This window comes from Nuphar pumila, unplaced genomic scaffold (genome assembly GCF_984573655.1).
Source record: "Nuphar pumila unplaced genomic scaffold, dmNupPumi1.hap1.1 HAP1_SCAFFOLD_590, whole genome shotgun sequence".
Classification (NCBI taxonomy): Eukaryota; Viridiplantae; Streptophyta; class Magnoliopsida; order Nymphaeales; family Nymphaeaceae; genus Nuphar; species Nuphar pumila.
The window spans coordinates 24424-45733 of record NW_028323409.1 but is presented as its reverse complement, the minus strand read 5'-3'; the positions used below and the strand labels follow the sequence as shown (position 1 = coordinate 45733).

The 21310-nt window shown below is 49.3% G+C and overlaps 3 protein-coding genes across 3 annotated transcripts; 1 reads left to right on the top strand and 2 right to left on the bottom strand.

Annotated features, from left to right (window-relative positions):
• The first annotated feature begins 266 nt into the window (after positions 1 to 266).
• LOC149810004 (catalase-1/2-like) lies at positions 267 to 3534 on the top strand. The gene is made up of 5 exons (XM_089994480.1): positions 267 to 427; positions 514 to 814; positions 1322 to 1784; positions 2270 to 2871; positions 3358 to 3534. The coding sequence occupies exons 1-5, from the start codon at positions 267 to 269 to the stop codon at positions 3532 to 3534; spliced, it is 1704 nt and encodes a 567-aa protein (XP_089850606.1).
• Positions 3535 to 12950: 9416 nt separating this feature from the next.
• Positions 12951 to 15712, bottom strand: LOC149810003 (fe(2+)/Mn(2+) transporter pcl1-like). Its single transcript, XM_089994479.1, has 4 exons — positions 15664 to 15712; positions 15195 to 15434; positions 14068 to 14360; positions 12951 to 13193 (listed from the first exon to the last, which is right to left on the bottom strand). The coding sequence occupies exons 1-4, from the start codon at positions 15710 to 15712 to the stop codon at positions 12951 to 12953; spliced, it is 825 nt and encodes a 274-aa protein (XP_089850605.1).
• Positions 15713 to 17119: 1407 nt separating this feature from the next.
• Positions 17120 to 19406, bottom strand: LOC149810002 (uncharacterized). Its single transcript, XM_089994478.1, has 4 exons — positions 19314 to 19406; positions 19001 to 19168; positions 17732 to 18025; positions 17120 to 17254 (listed from the first exon to the last, which is right to left on the bottom strand). The coding sequence occupies exons 1-4, from the start codon at positions 19404 to 19406 to the stop codon at positions 17120 to 17122; spliced, it is 690 nt and encodes a 229-aa protein (XP_089850604.1).
• Between the last annotated feature and the right edge of the window lie 1904 nt (positions 19407 to 21310).

Below are 21310 nucleotides of genomic sequence, written 5' to 3'. Positions count from 1 at the left end.
CTAACCCTGGGCGCCAGTGGTGTGTAATCTTTATCCTGTGGTAGGCGTCAGTCCGCAATATTGCTCGTGAAAGTACGTGTGGTGTGCAAAGGCTTGCATGCAATAAATGGCAGCGCTTTATAAGTCGGCATTCTCTATCAGACTACTGTAATTTGGATACAGCCACCCAGACACATTGCCGAACTCGCAGTGTTAGCCATAACAACAATCTCAAGGTCAGCAAAGAATCACATCCTACCTTGTTGTACAAAGAAAAGACCGTCATCATGCTTCGAGCATTCCTGCCATCGCACCGGCTCAAGCCGTTCCTGACGCAGAGGAGTGGCCGTGTTGCGACAATTGCCACCAGGGCTGAGCCAATCAAGGGTCAGAATAGCGCCGTTATTGCGGGTACAACCCCCGCAAACAATGAGGTACGTGCAGCTACGTGCGTTGCAGTCAATTGGCGCGACAGCTGTGCGGAACGTGGGCAGCGAGCCTGTTTAACGTTGGGCAATGACCCAATTGGAACAGCGCTCGATTATCCGCTGAGACCATGCCAAAGAGGCCGTGTAGGGACACCACACGTGGATCGTCTACCAACGTGCGAGTTATGTTGCAGACGCGTCCATCATCGGCAGATGACACGAAATACTGGACGACGAACACTGGCGCCCCAGTTGCCGACAACCGCGATTCGCTTACTGTAGGCAAGCGGGGTCCTGTGCTACTGGAAGATTACCATCTTTTGGAGAAGCTGGCGCAATTCGACCGCGAACGCATCCCTGAACGGGTCGTGCACGCTCGCGGAGCAACCGCGAAGGGTTCCTTCAAGGTGCGACGCGATTCCGGGTGTCACGCCCAATGTTCGAGTACTTTAACGTTACATAGACACGCTCAAACATGCACTTGGGTAATCACTGTACTTCGTGATCTTATTACGAGCAAAAATTGCCGTATGCTTTGTTGGCTACCGTCAATCAACCCGTGGCTAGCATACAGGGCTCGACAGGTCCAAGCGACTGCGCAACCATGAGTGTCAGGATTCAGTTGTGGCCGATCCTATTGAAGTAATGCCAAATCTTCCCTGGGTTTGATGAAAGTCTCAGGTCTCAGTATCAAAATTACCCTCCTTTGCACGGATCTACGAAACTGGGGCGGTGCTGCGCTACGTCGAGGCAGCGCGTACGTATACAAACTGTCCATGACATCTGAGCACTTGAATTCAGGGTCAAATGCATGGTTCTGCCCTTGACAAAACTGTTAACATTGTTTGAAGCATTATTGCAATGCATCCTCTTACAAATTGGTGCATACATGAATACCTTTGAATTTTCTGCAGGTTACTCAAGATGTCACCGATCTCACAGCCGCAGACTTCCTCCAAGAAGTGGGTCGAGAGACGCCAGTCATCGTCCGCCTCTCGACCGTCATCCATGAGCGTGGCTCGCCAGAAACGCTGCGTGACATTCGGGGATTCTCCACCAAATTCTACACCCAGGAGGGCAACTACGACCTCGTTGGCAATGATATGCCAGTGTTCTTCATCCGGGATGGCCTCGCCTTCCCTGATATGGTCCATGCTCTCAAGCCAAACCCCAAGAACCACATCCAGGAGTGGTGGCGCATCTGGGACTTCTTTGCCCACCACCCTGAGTCCACACACGTATTCACTTGGCTACTCGACGATGTAGGCATTCCTCAGGACTATCGCCACATTCGCGGCTTCGGCGTGCACACCTTCACCCTCGTCAACAAGGAAGGGAAGGAGACATATGTGAAGTTCCACTGGATTCCGGAGCAAGGTGCGCTGCTGCATGGCATGTGTGAGGGCTGCGTTTCAGATAGCAAGCAGAGATTTGGTTGTTCGTTAGGACAGTTTACATGTTATGGTGTTCCGGAATGAATCCTGTCTCAGCAAAGGTGGAGGTGTTTTTCAGTGAATCCTGTTTCAGCAATGGTGGAGTTTGATGACAATCGCATGGTGCCCAGACGTTTGGGTGCTGATCTGATGGTGAAAATCAGTGATTCTGTAGTGCCAACCATATCTGAACTTGTACCTACTTTGCGGTCAGAACAGTGGACATGACATTTGTATGTCATTTGACACATCATGTGTACCGTGACATATGGGTTTTTGGCATTTCCATGTACCTTGCATGTGTACTCCTCATGTTATTGAGGAGTTGTATCTACTTGAAGCATCAAGTCTTTATCAACAGATCAGCTTTAACTGATTTTTTGTGATGTATAATTGATCATCGTTGCAGCACACTATGCTAACGTGCAGGTGAAAAGTATTTGACAGATGATGAGGCGATCATGGTGGGAGGGAAGCATCACAGCCACGCGACACATGATCTCTACAACGCCATCGAGGAAGGGGATTTCCCTGCTTGGCAACTCATGATCCAGATCATGGATCCCGCAACTGAGAATGACTACGATTTTGATCCATTGGATGCCACAAAGGTATGGCCAGAAGAACAGTTCCCTCTGAAGGAAGTTGGCCGTATGGTTCTTGACCAGAACGTTGACAACTTCTTCGCTGAAAACGAGATGTTGGCCTTCAACCCTGCAGTGGTGGTGCCAGGCATTGGTTTCTCCAATGACAAGCTGCTCCAAACCCGGCTGTTCTCATACGCTGATACCCAGCGTTACCGTCTGGGCGCGAACTATCTTGAAATTCCAGTGAACCAGCCCAAGTGCCCATTCCACAACAATCACTACGATGGGACAATGAACCCAATCAAACGCAGCGAAGAGATTGACTACTTCCCCAGCACATTTGTCAAGGATGTGACCGAGGCAAAAACTGTGCCCACCCCCGAGCATCCTGTCAATGGATCTCGCACCAAGGACACGTTGGAAAAGGAGAATAACTTCAAGCAGGTGTGGTGTTGCCCATGTCCTTATTGATGTGGTAGTATGGTGAAACAATATGCAACATCATCACGTGTGTAAGCATACTTTTATATATGGACTTGACAATGTGGCATAGCTAACGTGATGGTGCAAAGGCAAATGGACCATGACTTCTGAATGTGCAAGGGCAGAAATCATGACGTATATAACAATTATTGATGGGTAATGAAGAAGGAGGGTACTATATGCAAAGCCTGGAGAGGTGATGTTGTGTTTTGTTAACTTCATGTGCAATGCTGCACTATGATACCTTACAATGATAGTGGTCATGCACAGCAATTGGCAAAAATATCATATATCATGAAGAAATATTATATGTTCACAGATGCATATGTCGATACATATCATCTTTAAATTGAGGTAGAGTTGTAAGGTGTACAAGTCGTTATGGAGGTATGGTGCATAGATTGGGAAGTGCATGACAGCTTTTGACCAGGAGTTCTGCACATATAGGCGGGAGAACGCTTCAACATGTTTGACGACGCACGAAAGGAACGGTTTATTGGACGAGTTGTGGAGAAACTGACAACTCCTCGTGTGACGGATGAACTGAGACACATTTGGGTTGGATACTGGCGAGAAGCTGATCAAGTCCTGGGTGACAGAATTGCACAAGGTCTTGGCATGTAAATGAAAGTGCAAGCAACTGCCATATAATTCAAGGTAGCATAACAACATATTGTGAGATGATGTTGTAATTGGTGATTTGTATGAATAAGCATATTTAGTCATGTTAGTGTGGGCAAATTTACTTAGATGATATTGTGCAACACTTTCTGACATTGTTATCATCTAACAATATAATTTTACCACACTTTTTGCAATATTATATTGTTAGATGATATTGTGCAAATCGATTGGTATGAGGAAGAGTTAAAGGTGTATATATATAAAAGACATGTAATTTTAATATTGAACAGACGTATCCAAACCTTGTATGAAAGAGAAATGCACACTGTTACTACATTGTAGTCATCAGTGTTACATAATACGAAAAATCATATGCAAACAGATGTCATGCTTCATACGTAACAGTATGTATGCAAATACATTATGTAAGTATGAAACATGTTTGAACATGATTTTACTTAGCATATAGCGCTGCCACATATCAAATTACATCATGCAACATGTTCACATCCTATGCTTTATCTTTCTTTTTCATTACAAGTGACAAGATTGACAAACAAGAAAAAACACAGACACTAACACTGAAAGCGTGCTGAGATGCCTTAAGATCTCAGCAGGCCATGATCGAATATGGGAAATGTCTATATTTGACATGACATACCTGCAATCTTTGTTAGCAACATTGAAAATAAGGACATAAACATAGACCAAACACACAAGTACACTAGCAATCTTAGCCACGCCTGAATCTATCTGCGATACATCACACCTCACATGAAATGCTGAGCCAACATTCTCGATGTCACGAAAGAGGGATTTGTAGTAGTTATGTGTACGTTGCCCTTGCACAAAGCATAGCTGAACTCCCGGCGTACGCTACGTACGAAGAGGACCTTGAACACACTGTACCCTCCCCCTGCCGCCAATTACAAGCTCCGAAAGGAAATGTGAGGCGGCGGATGTATACAACTCCATGTGCTGTGTCTTCCTTTTTCTTTTCAAATCTTCGTCTTTCGGAAGTCTTTCCTGGATTTACCAGCCCTGTCGCTTGTAATAAACTCCATGTACTACGTGAAGGTATACTTGACATGCAACAAAGCAGGAAGAGTAACGTCTGCGGAGCACACCCTACCTCGAAAATAATCCAAAAATGCAACTATGCAGCATGGTGTGGGACAAAAGGTACCTCCACATGCACCGAAGTTTCCCAATGCAATTCCTTTGACTAGGAGAAAGCATCTAGACACATGGAAAGATATTCTTGCAAATACATCACTTACACATGTCGGAAGTTGAAAGTGATAGATAACTCATATCCATATGGAAGGGGTAATGAAGATTGCTGTTGGAGATGTCCGACTCATGCACCCTCCTCTCCGAACAGCAAGGATCAGGAGGTAAGATGCTTCTTTGGGGCACTTGCACAGCACCCCGTGACCTACCACATGTCACGAAAGGTTACACATAACAACACATTCCACTCAAGCCGCTTTTGTCCGGATCGTGCGTCGGGAGCTCAGTTGCGCCCTTTGCAAGGGCAAGGCGCGCATGTACTACAACTCTCTCTCGCGCATTGCTGTGCGTGTTGGACACAATTTCCAGCCAGGATGTGATGAGCCGGCAGAGGGCCCGGTTGAGGTCTGACTTGCTCGTTGTTTGTTTGTTTCGCTGTGTGCTTTGTCTTCCTTTTTCTTTTCTTTTGTTCGTCTCTCGGTAGCCTTTCCTAGATTTGCCGGCCCTGTCGCTTGTAAAATCATTCCACGCATGTCCGTCAACTTTACCAGTATGACAAAATGAATTACTCAACTTATAGAATGTCACCATCTTACATTTACTTATTTGGATAAATGACATGGCGGACCTGATGTTGTGACTTCAATAATGTAGCTGGCCTCCTTTCTTGCAGGGCAGAAGACAACGAAGAAGACATGACGAAGCGGCTGTGGTACGTCAGGGTAGACTACCGGAGTAAATTAGACCGATGACCTTTGTTTTGAAAACGTGACACCGTGACATTCCTTATTGGGCCAACTTTGTGGCCCAGCGCCGCAGGCGAGATTTTTTTTTAAACTAGTAGTGTATTGCGCGGTAACGAGCCTAACAACCTCGTCGGTATCAGCAAGCATTCACACACCTACCTCGTCGGTACACAGAACCATTCCTGGCAACCAAAAGCGACAATGTACGTCACACACGGCGCAATGTCCTTGTTATACGACCAACCAATCACAATCCTTTTGATGTACACGCAACAAGGCACATGCACACGGCTCAATCGTCACGCTATACGTCAACATTGAGCTTAGACGATTAATCGTCAGCCCCACCGGCCCAGTGGCTTAGGCTTGTTGGCCTTGGGGTCCTTTTGCCATTGACCCCAAACAAGAATTCACCACGATGAAAGAAAACAAAGATTCATTTGCGAGTGGCGTCTATGTAACTGCAGGTCTACGTCGAGCTGGGTACCGTAGGGTGCACCGTTGTTATCTCGAAATAGGTTAGGGTACTGTCGCCAGGGTTCTTGCAGGTTACAATGTGGCCGCAGGCCGAAGAAAATTTTTTCGATCGTGACAGCGTGACAGTTTCGTATTGGGCCCACTTTATGGCCCAGGAATTATGTTCCGTGACGCGTGACACCAATAAACCCTATGAAAAAGTGGCCTTTTTTTCCGCTGGCGTGACGTGACAGGGCCATCGGTCTAATTTACTCCGGTACATATGCTTGCCTACATCGTCGTTATCAATATGACAGGACATCATACCTTCGCATCACGCACTAAGAGATTCCCCCTTTTAAGCAGATGAACAACTCAACATGGCAAAAAAGTGACCTCGTGATGAAGTCCTCGACAGTGTGCTCGACATGTAGTCATACAGCATGTTAATCACAGGACACATACCAAAACCTATTCCCAGTCCCTACAAATTGCACAACAGTACCCACGGAGCAGAATGTACACTACCTTTCACCTTCATCATACACCCTCCTGCTACGCCCCATCACTCCTTTGCTACATATTCACAGGAGACATTGCAAGCTGTTGCAGCACATATCTCACAGTCAGTGAGAAAATCTTGCATCAGTTCTGCTGCGCCAGTCTGTAAGTCAAAAGCACAGTTGTCAAGCTGGTGAAGCATTGAAGGCGCGGCCTATGCCATATGTGACAGCCATCGCCAGCCAACCACCAAGCATCACTCGGAGAGTGGCTTTGAGCTTTGGAGCGCCTCCAGCCCAAGCGCCTGCCATGCCGGATATCGCCAGGGCGATGGTGACTACGACGATGACGCCAATCACTTGCTGAAAGTGCGAAAGTCTGGGAATGAGGAGAGGGATCACTGGAATGAAAGCCCCAACACTGAAAGCTGCCTGCACCACCACAGCTCTTGATCAGGGCGGTGCATAACCCAAGCTGGCTGCCCAGTTTTTGGATCCACACGTAAACAATTAGATGATGAAATTTAACTATTCTGGTACCGGACATACGCTCTTGGGTAAGCTAATCAACCTTTATGTTTTCTTGTTGCGTAGAAGTCTGTACGTAGATTGCCTTGAGGTCAAGGTTATGGCAAGATGCAAGAAGCATCGTTTACAACTTCAGCCATCACATCGAGCTGCAGAAGCAGACGCTCTCAGAGAAGATACCGGTTTTGGGGGGAGAATTCTACTGTGGATTGTAAGCATGTTCAATGGTTTGTTTTTGCACCAAAATCGCAACATCAGTTTGGTGATCGTCACAACATCCTGGCCTCGCTCGTTGCAGTTGGCGAGCGCCTGTAGTGGAGCTGTTGAATACACTTCATCCCTACCAAGCCACCGTGAATTACGTGAGGTGACATGAGCAAGGATAAACTACCTGCATGACTGTGCGTCGAACATGGCTGTGCGTTGCACAACTCTGACTACAGACACAAGGACATCTGAATACATGGTACAGTTAGTTGATGGCATCGATCATGTGATATTTGCCAGGGGATAAAACGCTGCCGCTGGAAAGAACCGTACCGAGGACGCAACAGCTGCGTGCCAGGGGTTAGTGTAGGCGTCGATGTCGATGCCAAGCTCGTCCCGAGCATGGGCTCGAATCACATCCTTCTCCGTCAACTGCCGTGCGACTTCTCGAGCAATCTCCGGGGTGAGCCCTCTGTGAATGTAGATCTGTCCGAGCTCTGCGAGCTCCCTTGCCCTTGCCTCTGGACCCTTGGCTTGCTCAGCTCGCTCCTTCTCGACATCTGCCAGCTCAATGTCTCTCTGAGACGACACTGAGACGAACTCACCTGCCGCCATGGACAGTGCCCCTGCAAACAAGCAATGTTTTGTTCACCAGAAGTTTGTTGCTCGCTACAGAACGAAATGCGAGGTTCATTGGTCCAATTCGCTCGACCACAGATTGCTGGCATGCTTGCTTCCTGGACAGGCTTTGGCAAAATCTTTTTCATGAGAGCAATGGCTGGCATGCGACCACACCCAGTATGCTCAGCAGGTGCATATTTCAATCGCAGTTGCTGAACTCACTCCACTCCAAGCGACTTAAGCTAATGAAACTGATTCGAATGCGAAAACAACACCGTGGGGCACCATTGACGCTCTTACACAACATTAATAAAGACATACAAGGCCTCAACCGCTACGCGGTCTCAGCTCTCGCAGCATACTTTCCTTTAGTTTGGTTGGACTACGCCTGTGCCTGTGACTACGTGTGCCTGTGAGCTCGTCGTTCGAATACATATGGCGAATACATATGGCACGCCCGCCACCAGGCAGGCGTTGAAACAAAACATATGCAGCCAAACAATTCGAATCGAAAAAACCCAAGAATTGGAATGATCATCGACATCAGCACATCTAAGACTTGCCCCTCTGAGACTCGCAACTTGAATAATAACAGCCGATGTTAAATGTGACTGTGAGTGCTCTTGAGTTTATAGGAGCCTCTGCAAAGTGATCTATCTGTCACTCAGCTCTGCTACCGCCTGCTAGATGCCTGCATAGCTCCTGTGATTGTGCTTGGCTTGAGCAGCCACTTCAGCAATATCGCTGCATGGCGCTCGTCTTGAGCCTGGCTTACGCAGCTCACCATCCCTCCTGCCCTCCTTCATAAGTGGGTGTCACCAGTGACAAGGTCATTCAAAGTTACAGTGTATTGAAAGTCATTCCATCGCAGCTAGCAAAATACAGAAAAATGTTGAATGTTACACCGAAAAGCTTTGCGGTACTAGTTGTCCACAACTCCATACCAAACAGGGATGCCAACGTTGTGGTCGCATTATGCGGTACAATAATACACCATTCGGTCCACCTGAATGCTGCTTTTCAGGTGGACCGCAGCAACGTACCAGCGACAAGGCCAGCCACGGAAGATAGGATGAGAGTATGCTTGCTTGTGGTGGCACCGGCCACACCGATGGTCAAGCCTGCGATGGATACCAGTCCGTCGTTCGCACCGAGTACAGCTGCTCGTAGCCAGTTGGAGCGATGAATGTAATGCCTGTGCGGATGCGGTCCATGGTATTCCGTGAGGCCTGTCGAATGCTCCTCGTGGGCATGCGTATCGCTACGATCTTGTGCCGGGTTGTGCTTCATGTCGACAACGCAGTCTGCAGCAGCAATCCACGAACTGAACGCCCGTCGCAGTGGCGAGACACCAGTGTATGCGTTCATGACAGAAACGCATGAACCGGAGACTTGTCTGCGCTGTACAGCTCACACTTGATGATGTAAACAGACACTCAAACGGGCAAGCATGCTTACAGACAGTCTGCAACACAGTAATGGACGTAGTTTGCATTGAAAAGAAAACGGTCAAATGAGCTAGTGTCTCTCTTAAGGCCGCATATTTGCTTTGAACTTGTTTGTGGACAAACGAGACGGACAGTACTCGTTTACGAGAAGTTGAAGCAAAAGCACCTGCAGATGCACAGGAAAAAGCCCATGCACTGAAACAATTTGTTTAGGTTTGGGTTCGTGCACGGGTGCTTACCAGGTTGTGTCTCGTCTTCCAGCATTGTTGATGGTGTTGAAGACATGTGCTCAAAACGGTTCGGCACAAACCGGTTCGAAAGGAAGAATGATGACAATGAATGAACTGCGTGCAGAGGCTAGGGTGCTTAGGGCAATTTTCACTTCGTGGGCTTTGAAGGCCTGTGGTATTGAGCAGAAGCCCAGACATTCCATCGCAGTCCGCATGTGGTGATGCGCTCCACGTCATAGTATCACAAGCCTCTGGACACGTCATTTGGTCTTCTGGCCGCATAGTTGTGTCAGAAGCTTTGGAGGCAAGGCGCAGGTTCTATAAGTGCACCTCTTTCCGACACATCCAAGGTCCAAGAAATACATCTGCGTGATACGTCAGCGCGAATGGCAGCATTGTTGTCTGGGTGTTCTCAACTGTATTCGAAGTTGTGGCAACAGCCTTTGACAGCAAGCCGGACGCACAACAGGCTTTAGCACTCTTGTTGTGGCAGCAATGTCGCATGTAGGCAGTGTGTCAGACTGTTTCGGAATGAAGGCGTGTGCTTGGCACACGCTCCTGAGTCATGCTGCTTCGGGAAGCGAAACCCTTCGCGCTGAAGCCTTCTAAGCCAAACTTGGCATATTGCTTTTCGATTAAAAGGTAAAAAAACGAAGGCATGCATGAGACCAGAAGTACAAGGAATATGTGCGCCCTTGCAGCCAGGGGCTTGTTGGTGCTGTCAGGGTTACGTGGGACTACTTCGAGATAGCTCGCATCTGTACACAATTCAAACTGTTACGCGGTCGGACTTCCTGATGCCTCTTTGTCATCCGCGACACAAACTATTCCACGTTCTTGAAATACATCCCGTTGTTTGTGGGATGATTGTGATGTTGGACGGATTGTCATCCTTTGTGAATGGGAATAGCCACGAATCATTCTCATCCTGTTCCCACGCCGTGATCTGAAGTGCAATCACATCCGTGTTGTCTCGTCGGAACAAAGTTCAGTAGGCGAAGAATCGGGAGCACTACAGCGTCTAGATCTGAGCTTTTAACCTGCCCCTGCCTAGGTAAATTAGCGTGTGCCAAGCCCTGCGAGCCTGATGCTGTTGTGCACCGTCTCTGCACAGAATATCACATGCGCGTGCCTTAACCTTTTCTCTTTTTTATCTTCGAAATGTTTCCAGTAATCGTTTATCCCAGACCCGTCCACATGTTCTGCAAAGTTGCAGTCAGGCGCTCTTGCTGTGCACCCAGCAGAGCAGGAAAGCTGGATCCAGGTCCCGTGCTGAAGCTGCAACGGATCATGAAACAAGCTGGAATGCCTCCAGAGCATGCTGAAGCGGTCATGGAAGTTATTGGTCAAAGCATCGACCCTCTCGCGCTAGAGAGCGACGTTGTTGCCGTCCGGGACGACGTCGCTGGGTTGCGTGTAAAGCTGCCGGAGCTGGAGGAACAAAGCGAAAAGGAGGCGAAAGATTTGCGCCAGAATATCTCAGCCGTCCAGAGTGACTTCACGGCCATGCGCTTGGAGTTGACGGATTTGAAAGAAGATCTGCAGGGCCTTGGGTACCAGGGCCTTCCTGCCGTCCGCATGGAGCTATCAGAAGTTCAGGAGGACATAGTCAACGCAGGTATTAAGGATATTGCAGCCTTAAAGCTGGGCTTGGAACAAATTCGATCTGACTTTGCCGGTGCTGGCATTGGACAGACCCAGTCGGACGTTGCTACCCTCAGTCGTGAACTGGCCGACTTTCGGAACCAGATCAAAACGGAAGCAACGATATTGAAAGTGGTATGCGGCGTCCTTGGGATTCTTATTGCTACCTCTGGTGAGTCGGTGCTCGGAAAGACAGCAACACAGCTGTTTGGTTTGCTCGCCCTGTAATGCAAGCGCCTGTCTCGTTGAATCGTTGGGGCGACGATGCGGATGTTGTTTCCTTTCAAGATAGGAACATCATAGCGCTTTCAGCTCTAACCGGTCCGACTCCTTTTATCAGTATGTTTTTCCCTGTGTTTTTTCATGTGGGGGGCGCACTGCCGAATAGACAAGGGGCACTGCCCACTTCAAGCAAAGTTCCGGGTTACGGAGAAGTGGTGCGGTTGCATGCAGTTGTTGACACCACAAACTGGTTCTGTCAAGATCTTGCATGAAGCGCTCATAGTGTGGGAGTTTTCATACTGGGCATGTTGTCAAGTTTGTACATGGCACCCTACAGTTTCCGTGTGCAAATAGGTGCAGGCCAGCTGTGGCTATCTCGCCTGTTGTCAGTACCGTAGTATATTAGCCATTCGGAACTTTTTTTCGAAGCGTGACACGTCACATTCATTATTTCTCCGTCATTAAGGAGAAATCGCCCAATCGTGACATGTCACATTCATTATTTCTACGTCAATAAGGAGATTGAAATCAGCATTGCCGCAGGCGAAGAATTTTTGGAGGTACATTTGACAGCGCATTTTGGAACAATGGTGGTTTCCGCAAGTTTAGGCTATGTATGCTTACATTTATGATAGTTTGCAGCGTGCCATGAGTAGGCCAGGGTACAGGGTTATCCCTCGTCCATGTGCACACAAGGCCAAGGTACAGGGTGCCGCAGGCTCATCGGTAAAATTTTTGGGTCAGCGTCACTTGTGACATTTATTATTTCTCCGTCCATATGGAGGTTTCTCCCCCTAGGGTGACGCGTGACACAATATAATTGTGGCCACGGTAAGGAACTTTTGCCCAGCGTGACGCGTGACTCTCCGAATGGCTAATATACTCCGGTACTGTCGGTTGGCATAGTTCACTTCATAATTCATGCGTATTCTAGAGAAGCTGTGAAACATGACCAATGTACACAAACCTGAGCTTGATGGTGTGACTAGCGCTTTGCCTAGCCGTGAGCAGCAAAGGTTGTTGAATACTGATTATTTGTAACTACGTTGGGGGTTCAGATGTCTGGACTTATGGGGCAACAATGGGAGGAACCCAATCCTGTGAAGCATTGTGCAACTCATGGAAAACATGGGTTGATCTGACGAAGAATACCAAACCAAGGTGTCTGTTGTGTCCCCGGGCAGGCAATGTTGCTTTGATTGTTGGTGCCAGGAGCCCAGCCATCATGCAATTCCGCCATGTGGATGTATGTGGTCACAGTCAGTCCGGTACACTTTCAGCAATTTGACTCCCGACTGTTCTTCCAAGCCACTCTTGCGCCGTTGCATGAGGCCGAATTCCCTCAGGCACATCCTATCGCCGCAGTGCATGCCTTCAGTGTCATAGCGTTCTTCTCGACTAAATAATGTACAATCTGAGTCACGCACACTGTCCCAAGTACCCGCGCCAACATGCACATGACCTGAGCAGAACAGATGCAACGTTCCATAGCAATGCGAAGCACTGCAGCATGGTCATATTAATGTAGACATCACTTGACCATTTGACAACTCGTAGTGTCCACCCGTGATGGTCAGCTCCCTAGGCTTCCACATCAAAGAGCTTGCCAACTCCAAACGTGATGGCCATAGCCAGCCAACCACCAATGAGCACGCGGTATGTCCCTTTCCACAGGGGGGCCCCCCCTCCCCAGGACCCAGCCATGCCAAACCCTGCCAGAGCGAGCGTGAACGCGATTACGATTGCAATCACCCGCTCCTGTGAAGTCAGGCCCGGAACAAGCAAGCAGATGACTGGCACGCAGCCACCAAGCGAAAAGGCAGCCTGCAAATGAAAGGATCAAATCAACCGATCGAATATGCGCAGCAGTGTTCACAATGCGTCCTCAATACGATAAAGCGTGCACGAGACATGCATTAGCACACAGCGTGAGTAAAAACCACAGACTAGGTGGTTCTAACAAGGTGCACGATGTTTGGGACAATCCATCACTGCAAACGCCAAGGATACATGGTTGGTGAACTGGCATTTCCAAGGCTGATTCTGCATTGTGCATGACGTGCTATGGCATGAGCCTTTCTCAAACGCCATATACAATGAACGCGCTCTGGATGGCAGGCATGGGATGGCGTGAACATATCGGTGGCATGTCAGCTTAGTCCTGTCCTGGAATGCCTGAGGGAGCGAGCGATTGACTGGCCACCTCATTGGCTTGCATTATCAGGATCATTACGCAAAGTTGCACCACTGTTTCCTTGCCATGCATCACAACTTTGCATTGGATATACACCTGCCCACTCAACAAAAGCAGTCAGCGAATTCTGATATTCAAGTGTTCACATAGACCTCAACGATCGCTGCGTGAGGACGGGCGGCGAAATCAAGAATGCAAGTACATACACATCTCTCGGCCGGCATTTCGTCAGACCCTGTAATTTGCGGATTGCAATGCCAGAAAATGCATTAACTTCAGGTGAATCAGTACTCTCGACATCCCTTGGCAAGGCAGAAGCCCACGTCCAGGAACCCCATCATCCCCATGGACTTACACAGCAGAGCACGATGATTGCAAAGGCTGCTTGCGAATGCTCGATGTACATATCAAGGAGGTGGATCGTCCAAGAATGGGCAGGGGTACATCACGAAGATTTCCGGGCAAGCTACACCACCCCCGCATCGAACTATGTAAAGACCGCACCATGGATGCGATTGCAGCCTGCCAGGGGTTGGTGTACTCGTCGACATCGATGCCGAGCTCATCACGAGCATGGGTCCTGATGACATCATGCTCGGTCAGCTGGATTGCAACCTCTCTGGCAAGCTCTGGCTTGAGACCCCGGTCGATATAAATCTGCACGAGCTCCTCCAGCTCTCGTTCCCTGGATGCTGGACCTCTCTCCTGCGCGTCCCTCTCTTTGTCGACGTCTGCTAGCTCGATGTCGCGTTGGGAAGATACCGAGATGTACTCTCCCACTGCCATGGACACAGCACCTGCAGTGCCCGTGAGCAACTTCACATAAAAGTGTTGCAAGAGCACAAGGCCTTGACCGCTACGCGGTCATAGCTCTTGCAGAACACGTTCGTTTAGTTTGGTTGGACCACAGCCTGTGAGTTCGCATATGTGCCTGTGCCTAAGCGTGCCATGAGCTGGTCTTGAAAGAAAGTTAGCTCTAGCCAGGCCTTGACGTGCTACGGGCGCTCTCAGCTCCCGTAACCATGCGTTATGCTGTGGCAATATGGCATACAGCAACATGTTGTGTACACTCAAGCGTTTGGTCTTGCTTCAGGGCGGGGGGGCGTGCGGGGAGCTAGAACAAAACAAACACACTACCTGAGAGTGACAGCGTTGTCAACGGGCTAGACAACCATGGTTGAGCTCGCGCCTAAGCAGGCCCGTTGATCTATATCTGGTAATGGTAACACTGGTTCCCAAGGTGCACTTGGAGTAGCCCATGCACCTGTGGATAGAGTTGAGTCATTGACACATACTACAAATATTATTGATGTGCTCGTCGGAGACCAGGCCATCGTTCTATGCTGCTAGCTACTTCACAGACAGTAGTGATGTGTTGTAAGTGCCCCGGAAATTCTTGAACATGGCACGTTGGAGAGGTTGTTCATCCTACCAGAAGTTTCTTACTTCAGCTTGCTGGTGTCCACGTGGATGCGGTAGTGTTGTAACAAGACCAGCAAGACCCCCAGGAGCATCGTTGCAAGGCAACAACTGCATGGATATATGCATCAGAAGTCGCCGAGGTACTCTCAGATGGCATATCTGCGGGGAGAGGGGGCAGCCTGCAGCAATTGTGGTGCCGGAAGGCTCACCTGCGACCAAGGCGGACACGGTAGACACCAAGACGGTACGCATGTCGCTGGCTGCTCCTGCGACACCGATTGTGAGGGACGACACAGATACAAGGCCGTCGTTCGCGCCCAAAACGGCGGCACGAAGCCAGTTTGCGCGGTGGATAAAATGTCGGTGGGGATCGTCTCTCTCGTCATCGCGCGCACAAGATCGTCGCTCAGTTATCGACCGTCGTCTCTCTTCTGGCTGTATTAAAACCTCTGCATGTAGGGCATAAGAAGTCAGACATCAGTGGTGAGAATGAATCGCAGAACATGATTGACGAGCCCCTCATCCCCACAACGGCAATGATGCTCTGGGCTCGTATACCATTATTACCAGCAATGGGTACCACAAAACCCTGGAATTTTCTTGTCCGGATTGTGTGCATGGCGTGCACATGCACAAGCACTTTCCATCAGACAAGTTAGCATAACCAATTCGACAGACCTTTCGTGATGTGACGAAACGTACCAGTGCTGCCGTTGCCTTGTTCCATGATGTCTAGTTTGGCAATCACCACGTGTTCCTTGGCAGAGGCAGATTCGAACGTTTGGACCTCACCAAACGACCAATTGCCTTAGTGGGTATGAATTGCTTTCGCTGACAACGTGCGCCGTGTGAATGCTTGGCTGCGTGCTGCAACGCAAATGACTTTCGGAATGCGCACCCGTCCTACACTTATTGCAGGAGTACAACAACACAATATACTTGAGGCCAAGGAGGCTGAGGCTGTCAGTGAAGTCGAGGAAATGCTGTCCGACTATTCCTCGAGATGGCATCATCGGGGATGCGCATCCAAGACACACCCCGACGACTCTCTTGACCCAAGAAATGTGACTCAAGTTTCGTGCGGTACGTAATCTCGCGACAGCTCATGCAGGAAAGCAGCTCCCGATCGCTGATAACGCCGCAAGCACAATCCATATGCCCTCTTCCAGCGCACTTCTGTTGCATGTTGCATGTCTGGTAGCTGCAAATTCACGCCACCAGACAGTCCCTACCTCCTGGCCCTGACCCCATACCAACTCCTTCTTGGCCCGAAAAAGCAGTGGCACGCTGGCACCTTGACGTAGACACCTTGCAAGATACAACTTCAGCTTTGATACCTTGCAGCTGCACCAACACAGCCCAAGTTCACCCACCTACAGGCATCCGCCTCCGTGCATCACCTGAGTTGGTGAGTGCCTTGATCGTATGTGTCGGCAGCAGGAACCAGATTAGCAGGCTGTGTTGAGAGTCCCTCAGCGGAAGCCACCTTCTGACAGGCATATCTTTGATCTTTTCTGTTACCTTTTGTGTACTGCTTACTATCATGCCAAGGCATTGTGAATTCCTTGTCGCACGTTGGCTTTGTAGATAAATCGGGATGCTTCAATGAGACACCCTCTTCTCAGACGGATTTTATGTATTTTGGCTATCCCAGTGCCCCTCGACTTTGTCTATCTCGGCATCTGTTAAGGATGAGATTCAAGCTCTCGTCATGATCGTTCACAGATAGTGCTCCATATTCCCACATGCCTGCCAAGATCTTGGCAGCTCACCTATACAGATGTGTCATGTCGATCAGCACTGAGCTGTGCTCGTGTCATGACCAATCCTCACCAAATAACGGGTCGCCAAGCATTTTGAGCTCTGCTATCCTCCACAGCACACCCATGACGAAAGAGCCGACCAAGTGGGCTACCATTGATTAATGGTACTATTACAGAAAGAATTGAACAACGTGTCACAAACAGCTTCTGTCAGCGCGCTCAACCGCGCCATGCTTGACATCTCAAGGCACACAGAGAAGAATTGCCAGGACAGGATAGCCATTGCCTCTTGAGAAAGTCTCGCATTTTTTCTGCTTCGTCCCATTTTCGAGCGTCTGGGGAAATTGCGACAAGGTGGGGTGGCATGTTGCTTACGCGGCGTAAGCACCGGGACCGGGAGACACTGCAGTGGAGTAGTAGTTTTTCCCGAATCTCTCGGCCATGCCGAACGCGCAACGCGGCTGCGTCTTTTTCTTCGACATCAGCTGCTTGCCAGCCGCCGAAATCTGCACCGTCAATGCACCAACTCAAGATCTCATTTTGCTTCAACTTCAGCGGATATGACAACGCGATCGCTCTAGGTACATTTCACCGTGGCACATGATCCACCTGGCTGTGGCAAACCTCCTCCGCCACGTCACACCAGGGACAGAGGAAACTCGACTTCCCAGATTGCTTCCTGCAACATGTTAAAATCCCCTCTATGCCAGCCTGCAGGTCTTGTCGCGCCTGTCATACCACCTATCATTGGCGCAGTGGTTCATTGCGTACCATGCCATCAGGGTATCATTCCATCTTGTCTCGCTGTGTCCACAACACTTTTCTTTGCATTTTCTAATGGTAACTCTCCAATGTTCGGTGTGCAGTTTGCATGGCAAATATAACGACGCGTTGGCAAGTGGCTGCTATTTGCACTGACATGACATTCCCTGCTATGTGACATTCCCTTATACACAGGTACCTCAAGAAAGGTGGAGGCTTGCCTGTGATGCGGTGACTGGCCCTGGGGAGCACCAGCCGTAAACAGCCTTCTCATGGTCGGTAGAGATAAAGACCTTCTTCGCGTTGTCGCGCGTTGACGTGCCAAACGAGTAGAGCGGCAGTGTCTTTTTGCGGCTGAGGGCCTGCTTGCCGCATGAGACGCTTTGCTCGTAGTCTCCGGCAGCTGGCTGCTCCTTAGCGCGCTTGACAAAGTCATAGTTGAAGCGCTCGCCAAAGCCGAGGCCAGTCACCTGGTTGGACCGCTTGTTAGAGAGCACCTGGGGCCCCATGCCACTCTGGAGAACACGATTTCAGTCAAGTCCAGTGCACCATCAATACACACGGCCTGGGTTCACTTTCTGATATGTATCTACTTGCTGAGACTTGATGTTTGATTTGACTTGGAACGGCTGGGTGAACGATCATCGATCTGGCTCTGCCGTATCAGCTCAAAGCAACTCAAGACATACTGAAGATATACTGAAGAAGATTCACAAGCAGTATCAGAAGTATCTCTCAATGCTTGGAGTTGCCAATGCTCATGTGGATGCGGAAGTGAGGGACAGAGATACATCATTACCATACACAAACACACACGGATTTTCGATTTGATTTCCGGAGCGCGCACAACGGCGGTGATTTGAGTATAAAACCTCTTTGCTCCACTGTGTTCAATGTTGTGACGCTTTGGCTCCGTACGTGCACAGAACTGGCGGCATGATGTAACCAGGACAAGACAGCAGCATTGTCAATCACATCTAAGGAGTGTTGACACCTCCATGACGAGTAGGCCACATTCTAAGCCCAAGTCCAGGTCTGGGGCCACAATTCAAACAAGGAAATCGTTATTGCGGGTGCTGACAGCGAATCTTAGAAGGAAGAACGTGTTTTCCTGAATGGCTCTGAGGCCCCTTTCAGATAATCGTCCAGTCAAACAACGCCCTTGTCAGTGAATTTGCAGCCCTGTTGGCCCGAGGCTGTGCATTCCTGTTGGCCCGAGGCTATGCATTGCCTCGCCGTTGAATAAGCCAACTGGCAGGTACATCCAGTGCTTTGCCAGACAGGTTACTTTGTGGGTCTTTGTCCCTGGAAATGCATGATTCTCTGGGGCAGAGTAGGGGGCAGAAATGGGGATTGATTTCAAAAGAAATCAAACCCCATTTTGGCGAAGCACTTGGCATATCAGCTTCGGTCTGCAGTTTCAGTGGCGGCGGAAGCGGCTCTCAAAAAGAGCCCATAAAGCAAGAAGTCTGATAGAGCTTGCGACGCACCTTGGCTTCATATGTGCACGGCCCTGGCGACAACCTCCCAAAGTACGTCTTCTCAGACTCGGCATCCTGGTACACCTTCTCTCGCTGCTCACGAGTGCCCGATCCAAAAATCGGCGACGCTGAGTTCTCCTTGGTGGACTCGACCTGTGCTGTCAGTCCATTGCGAGCCTGCAGTCAAATAGCTGTCAAGTAGCAGCCTTTGGGCAAATGTACTCCTTTTCCTGGTCAAAGAGCAGTCTCGCTAAGGAGGGCCGTGTGCAACGTTCATTCCAGTCACTCGTCCTTGTCACCATAACTGCGGATAACAGTCTACCATCTGTCTATCTGCCACTGATGGGTGCAAGTGTTCTTCTGGATGCAGTAGCATAAGCAGGTAAACATCATCAGCTCTCACCCATTCTTGCATGTTTTCAGGATGGCGATAAGTTCAGAGTAGGAGGAAAAGAAAACAATCGCGACCTCGGCTGAGCACGAGTTCAGGCACAACCAACAGCTTGATGATGTTCGTGTTGTCAAAGATCGCGGCAGCGATCTTGGTCAGCAACATAACAGGGCATGCGTCTTCGCCCATGCAGATGCACATACCAAGACGGGAGAAAACGATTCTGTAGATGATGGCGCAACACAGAGCGGTTAGTTGAGCATGTAGACTAAGCGCTAGACAACTCTGGCTATTGCATTTGGTGCAAAGTTTTCATGATTGGAACGAACTTGCTTGCGAGCGTGCATGATATCCAAAATCTCTGAAGATTACAATCATGGTCGACTTCTAACCTGGGGCTGCAAGACCCGGAAAGAGGTCGCTGACAAGGAAGCCGTAAGAGGGATTGCCGTCGATACCGTCCCGAGCGCTAAACCCACCCCCGAAGCGTGTGTGGTGATTTCGTGTCTTTACAAAGGTGAAGTCACGACTGCTGAGGTATGGTGCATGACTGCACTCGAAAGAAGTCTACGCGTTAAAGTTGACAAGTATGGCCAGTGAGGATGTGGACCATTCTTCGACCGCTCAGGTCGAGTGGCCTGCGTAGACTGGCAAGGAGCCACAACTGCCAGAGCAAACATTTCATCTGGGACACGAATACCCCGTACGAATCATGTGATATCATCGGTAGATACAGGCTTGACAGCCTTGTAGGCAAAATGGAGACGTCGTGAGAACGATTCGGACCCTCACCCTATCTGCAGATAGACATGATCAGGGTCGCTCCATGGGGCCATCTTGGACAAGCAACGTAATGTGCTGCGTGAGGACGTAAATAAAGCCTGGTCACCGGGCGCAACATCTGTTACTTTATGGTAACGGTCAAATGAGATTGTAAGAAGTTCCCATCTCGCAAAAGGTCGGGCAATTGTGGCTTCATAGTTGTCGGACAAGTTGCTCCCCTAAGACAAGAGAGTTCATTCCACGTCCCTGGATACAGACAGCCATGAATTCCAGCTTCTTGTGTCGATTCAATGCGTCAAAGACATGCCCTACTATCACGCTTGTCCCTCCACATTATCACCATGCGAATGTTGGAAGTAAAGTAAAGGTGCGGCAGCGCCCTCACCGCATGAGGACACTTCTCTTGCAATCGTTGGAAGGTATTGGGAGACGTGTACTCCTTTTTTACGTATTCTTGTTAAAGATGTTGAATATTCAGAACATCACGTAACTTGCAAGCTTGTTTCGTTAAGAAAGTGATTCCAGAGTACTGCGAATGCAGGTGCAGGCCCTCAGTGCAGTAGATGGATTGCAACAGACGTCGGATATTCCCAAGTCAGATGTGCTTAAGCAGTTGAAGTCTTTGCCATATTCTCCACGTAATGGCCAAGAATCCCCCAAGTGCGTGGCCGCTTCGATCGAGCTACTGGAGAATGAAACGGACACAGTATTGAGTATCCAGGTGTGTGGAGCCACCCCGTTGCATGAACGCAAACGCAAGAAAAACTTTATGCTTATTGCGAGTGATAACATGTGGTGAATTGTTCGTCAAGGGCGTCTGGAAGTGCCTGGACGAGTTGTGACGACAGGGGGCATTCGCCCATTCGTCCGCAAGCAGAAGTGCCCTCCGTGAAACGTGCATGCAAGACAGGACACATGCATGTCACAGAACATGTCCTTGTTGATCATGCTGTGACCCGTCAAATTGCTTTGCCATGTCTCTAAGTAAACTGGACGCCCTACCGCCGGGGACCTTGAGATGCGACCGAGGGGAATGCAAGCGCGCGGCTGCCTATTCTAAAACGTGTTGCATAAGAAGTGCCTTGTATTGCTATGTTGTGGGAAACGGAACAGCATGACTTTCTAAGCGTATTGGCTTGAAAAGT

Coding starts and splice junctions, on each gene's coding strand:
- LOC149810004 (XM_089994480.1), top strand. CDS start 267: ATGCTTCGAGCATTCCTGCCATCGCACCGGCTCAAGCCGTTCCTGACG. Junction 428..513: donor AATGAGGTACGTGCAGCTAC/GTGCGTTGCAGT, acceptor CAATTGGAACAG/CGCTCGATTATCCGCTGAGA. Junction 2,872..3,357: donor AGGAGAATAACTTCAAGCAG/GTGTGGTGTTGC, acceptor CTGCACATATAG/GCGGGAGAACGCTTCAACAT.
- LOC149810003 (XM_089994479.1), bottom strand. CDS start 15,712: ATGGAACAAGGCAACGGCAGCACTGGTACGTTTCGTCACATCACGAAA. Junction 15,435..15,663: donor GTTTCGTCACATCACGAAAG/GTCTGTCGAATT, acceptor CCCTACATGCAG/AGGTTTTAATACAGCCAGAA. Junction 14,361..15,194: donor CGTGTCCGCCTTGGTCGCAG/GTGAGCCTTCCG, acceptor CGGGCACTGCAG/GTGCTGTGTCCATGGCAGTG.
- LOC149810002 (XM_089994478.1), bottom strand. CDS start 19,406: ATGCAAGAATGGGTGAGAGCTGATGATGTTTACCTGCTTATGCTACTG. Junction 18,026..19,000: donor CGTGCACATATGAAGCCAAG/GTGCGTCGCAAG, acceptor CGTGTTCTCCAG/AGTGGCATGGGGCCCCAGGT. Junction 17,255..17,731: donor GGCCAGTCACCGCATCACAG/GCAAGCCTCCAC, acceptor TTGACGGTGCAG/ATTTCGGCGGCTGGCAAGCA.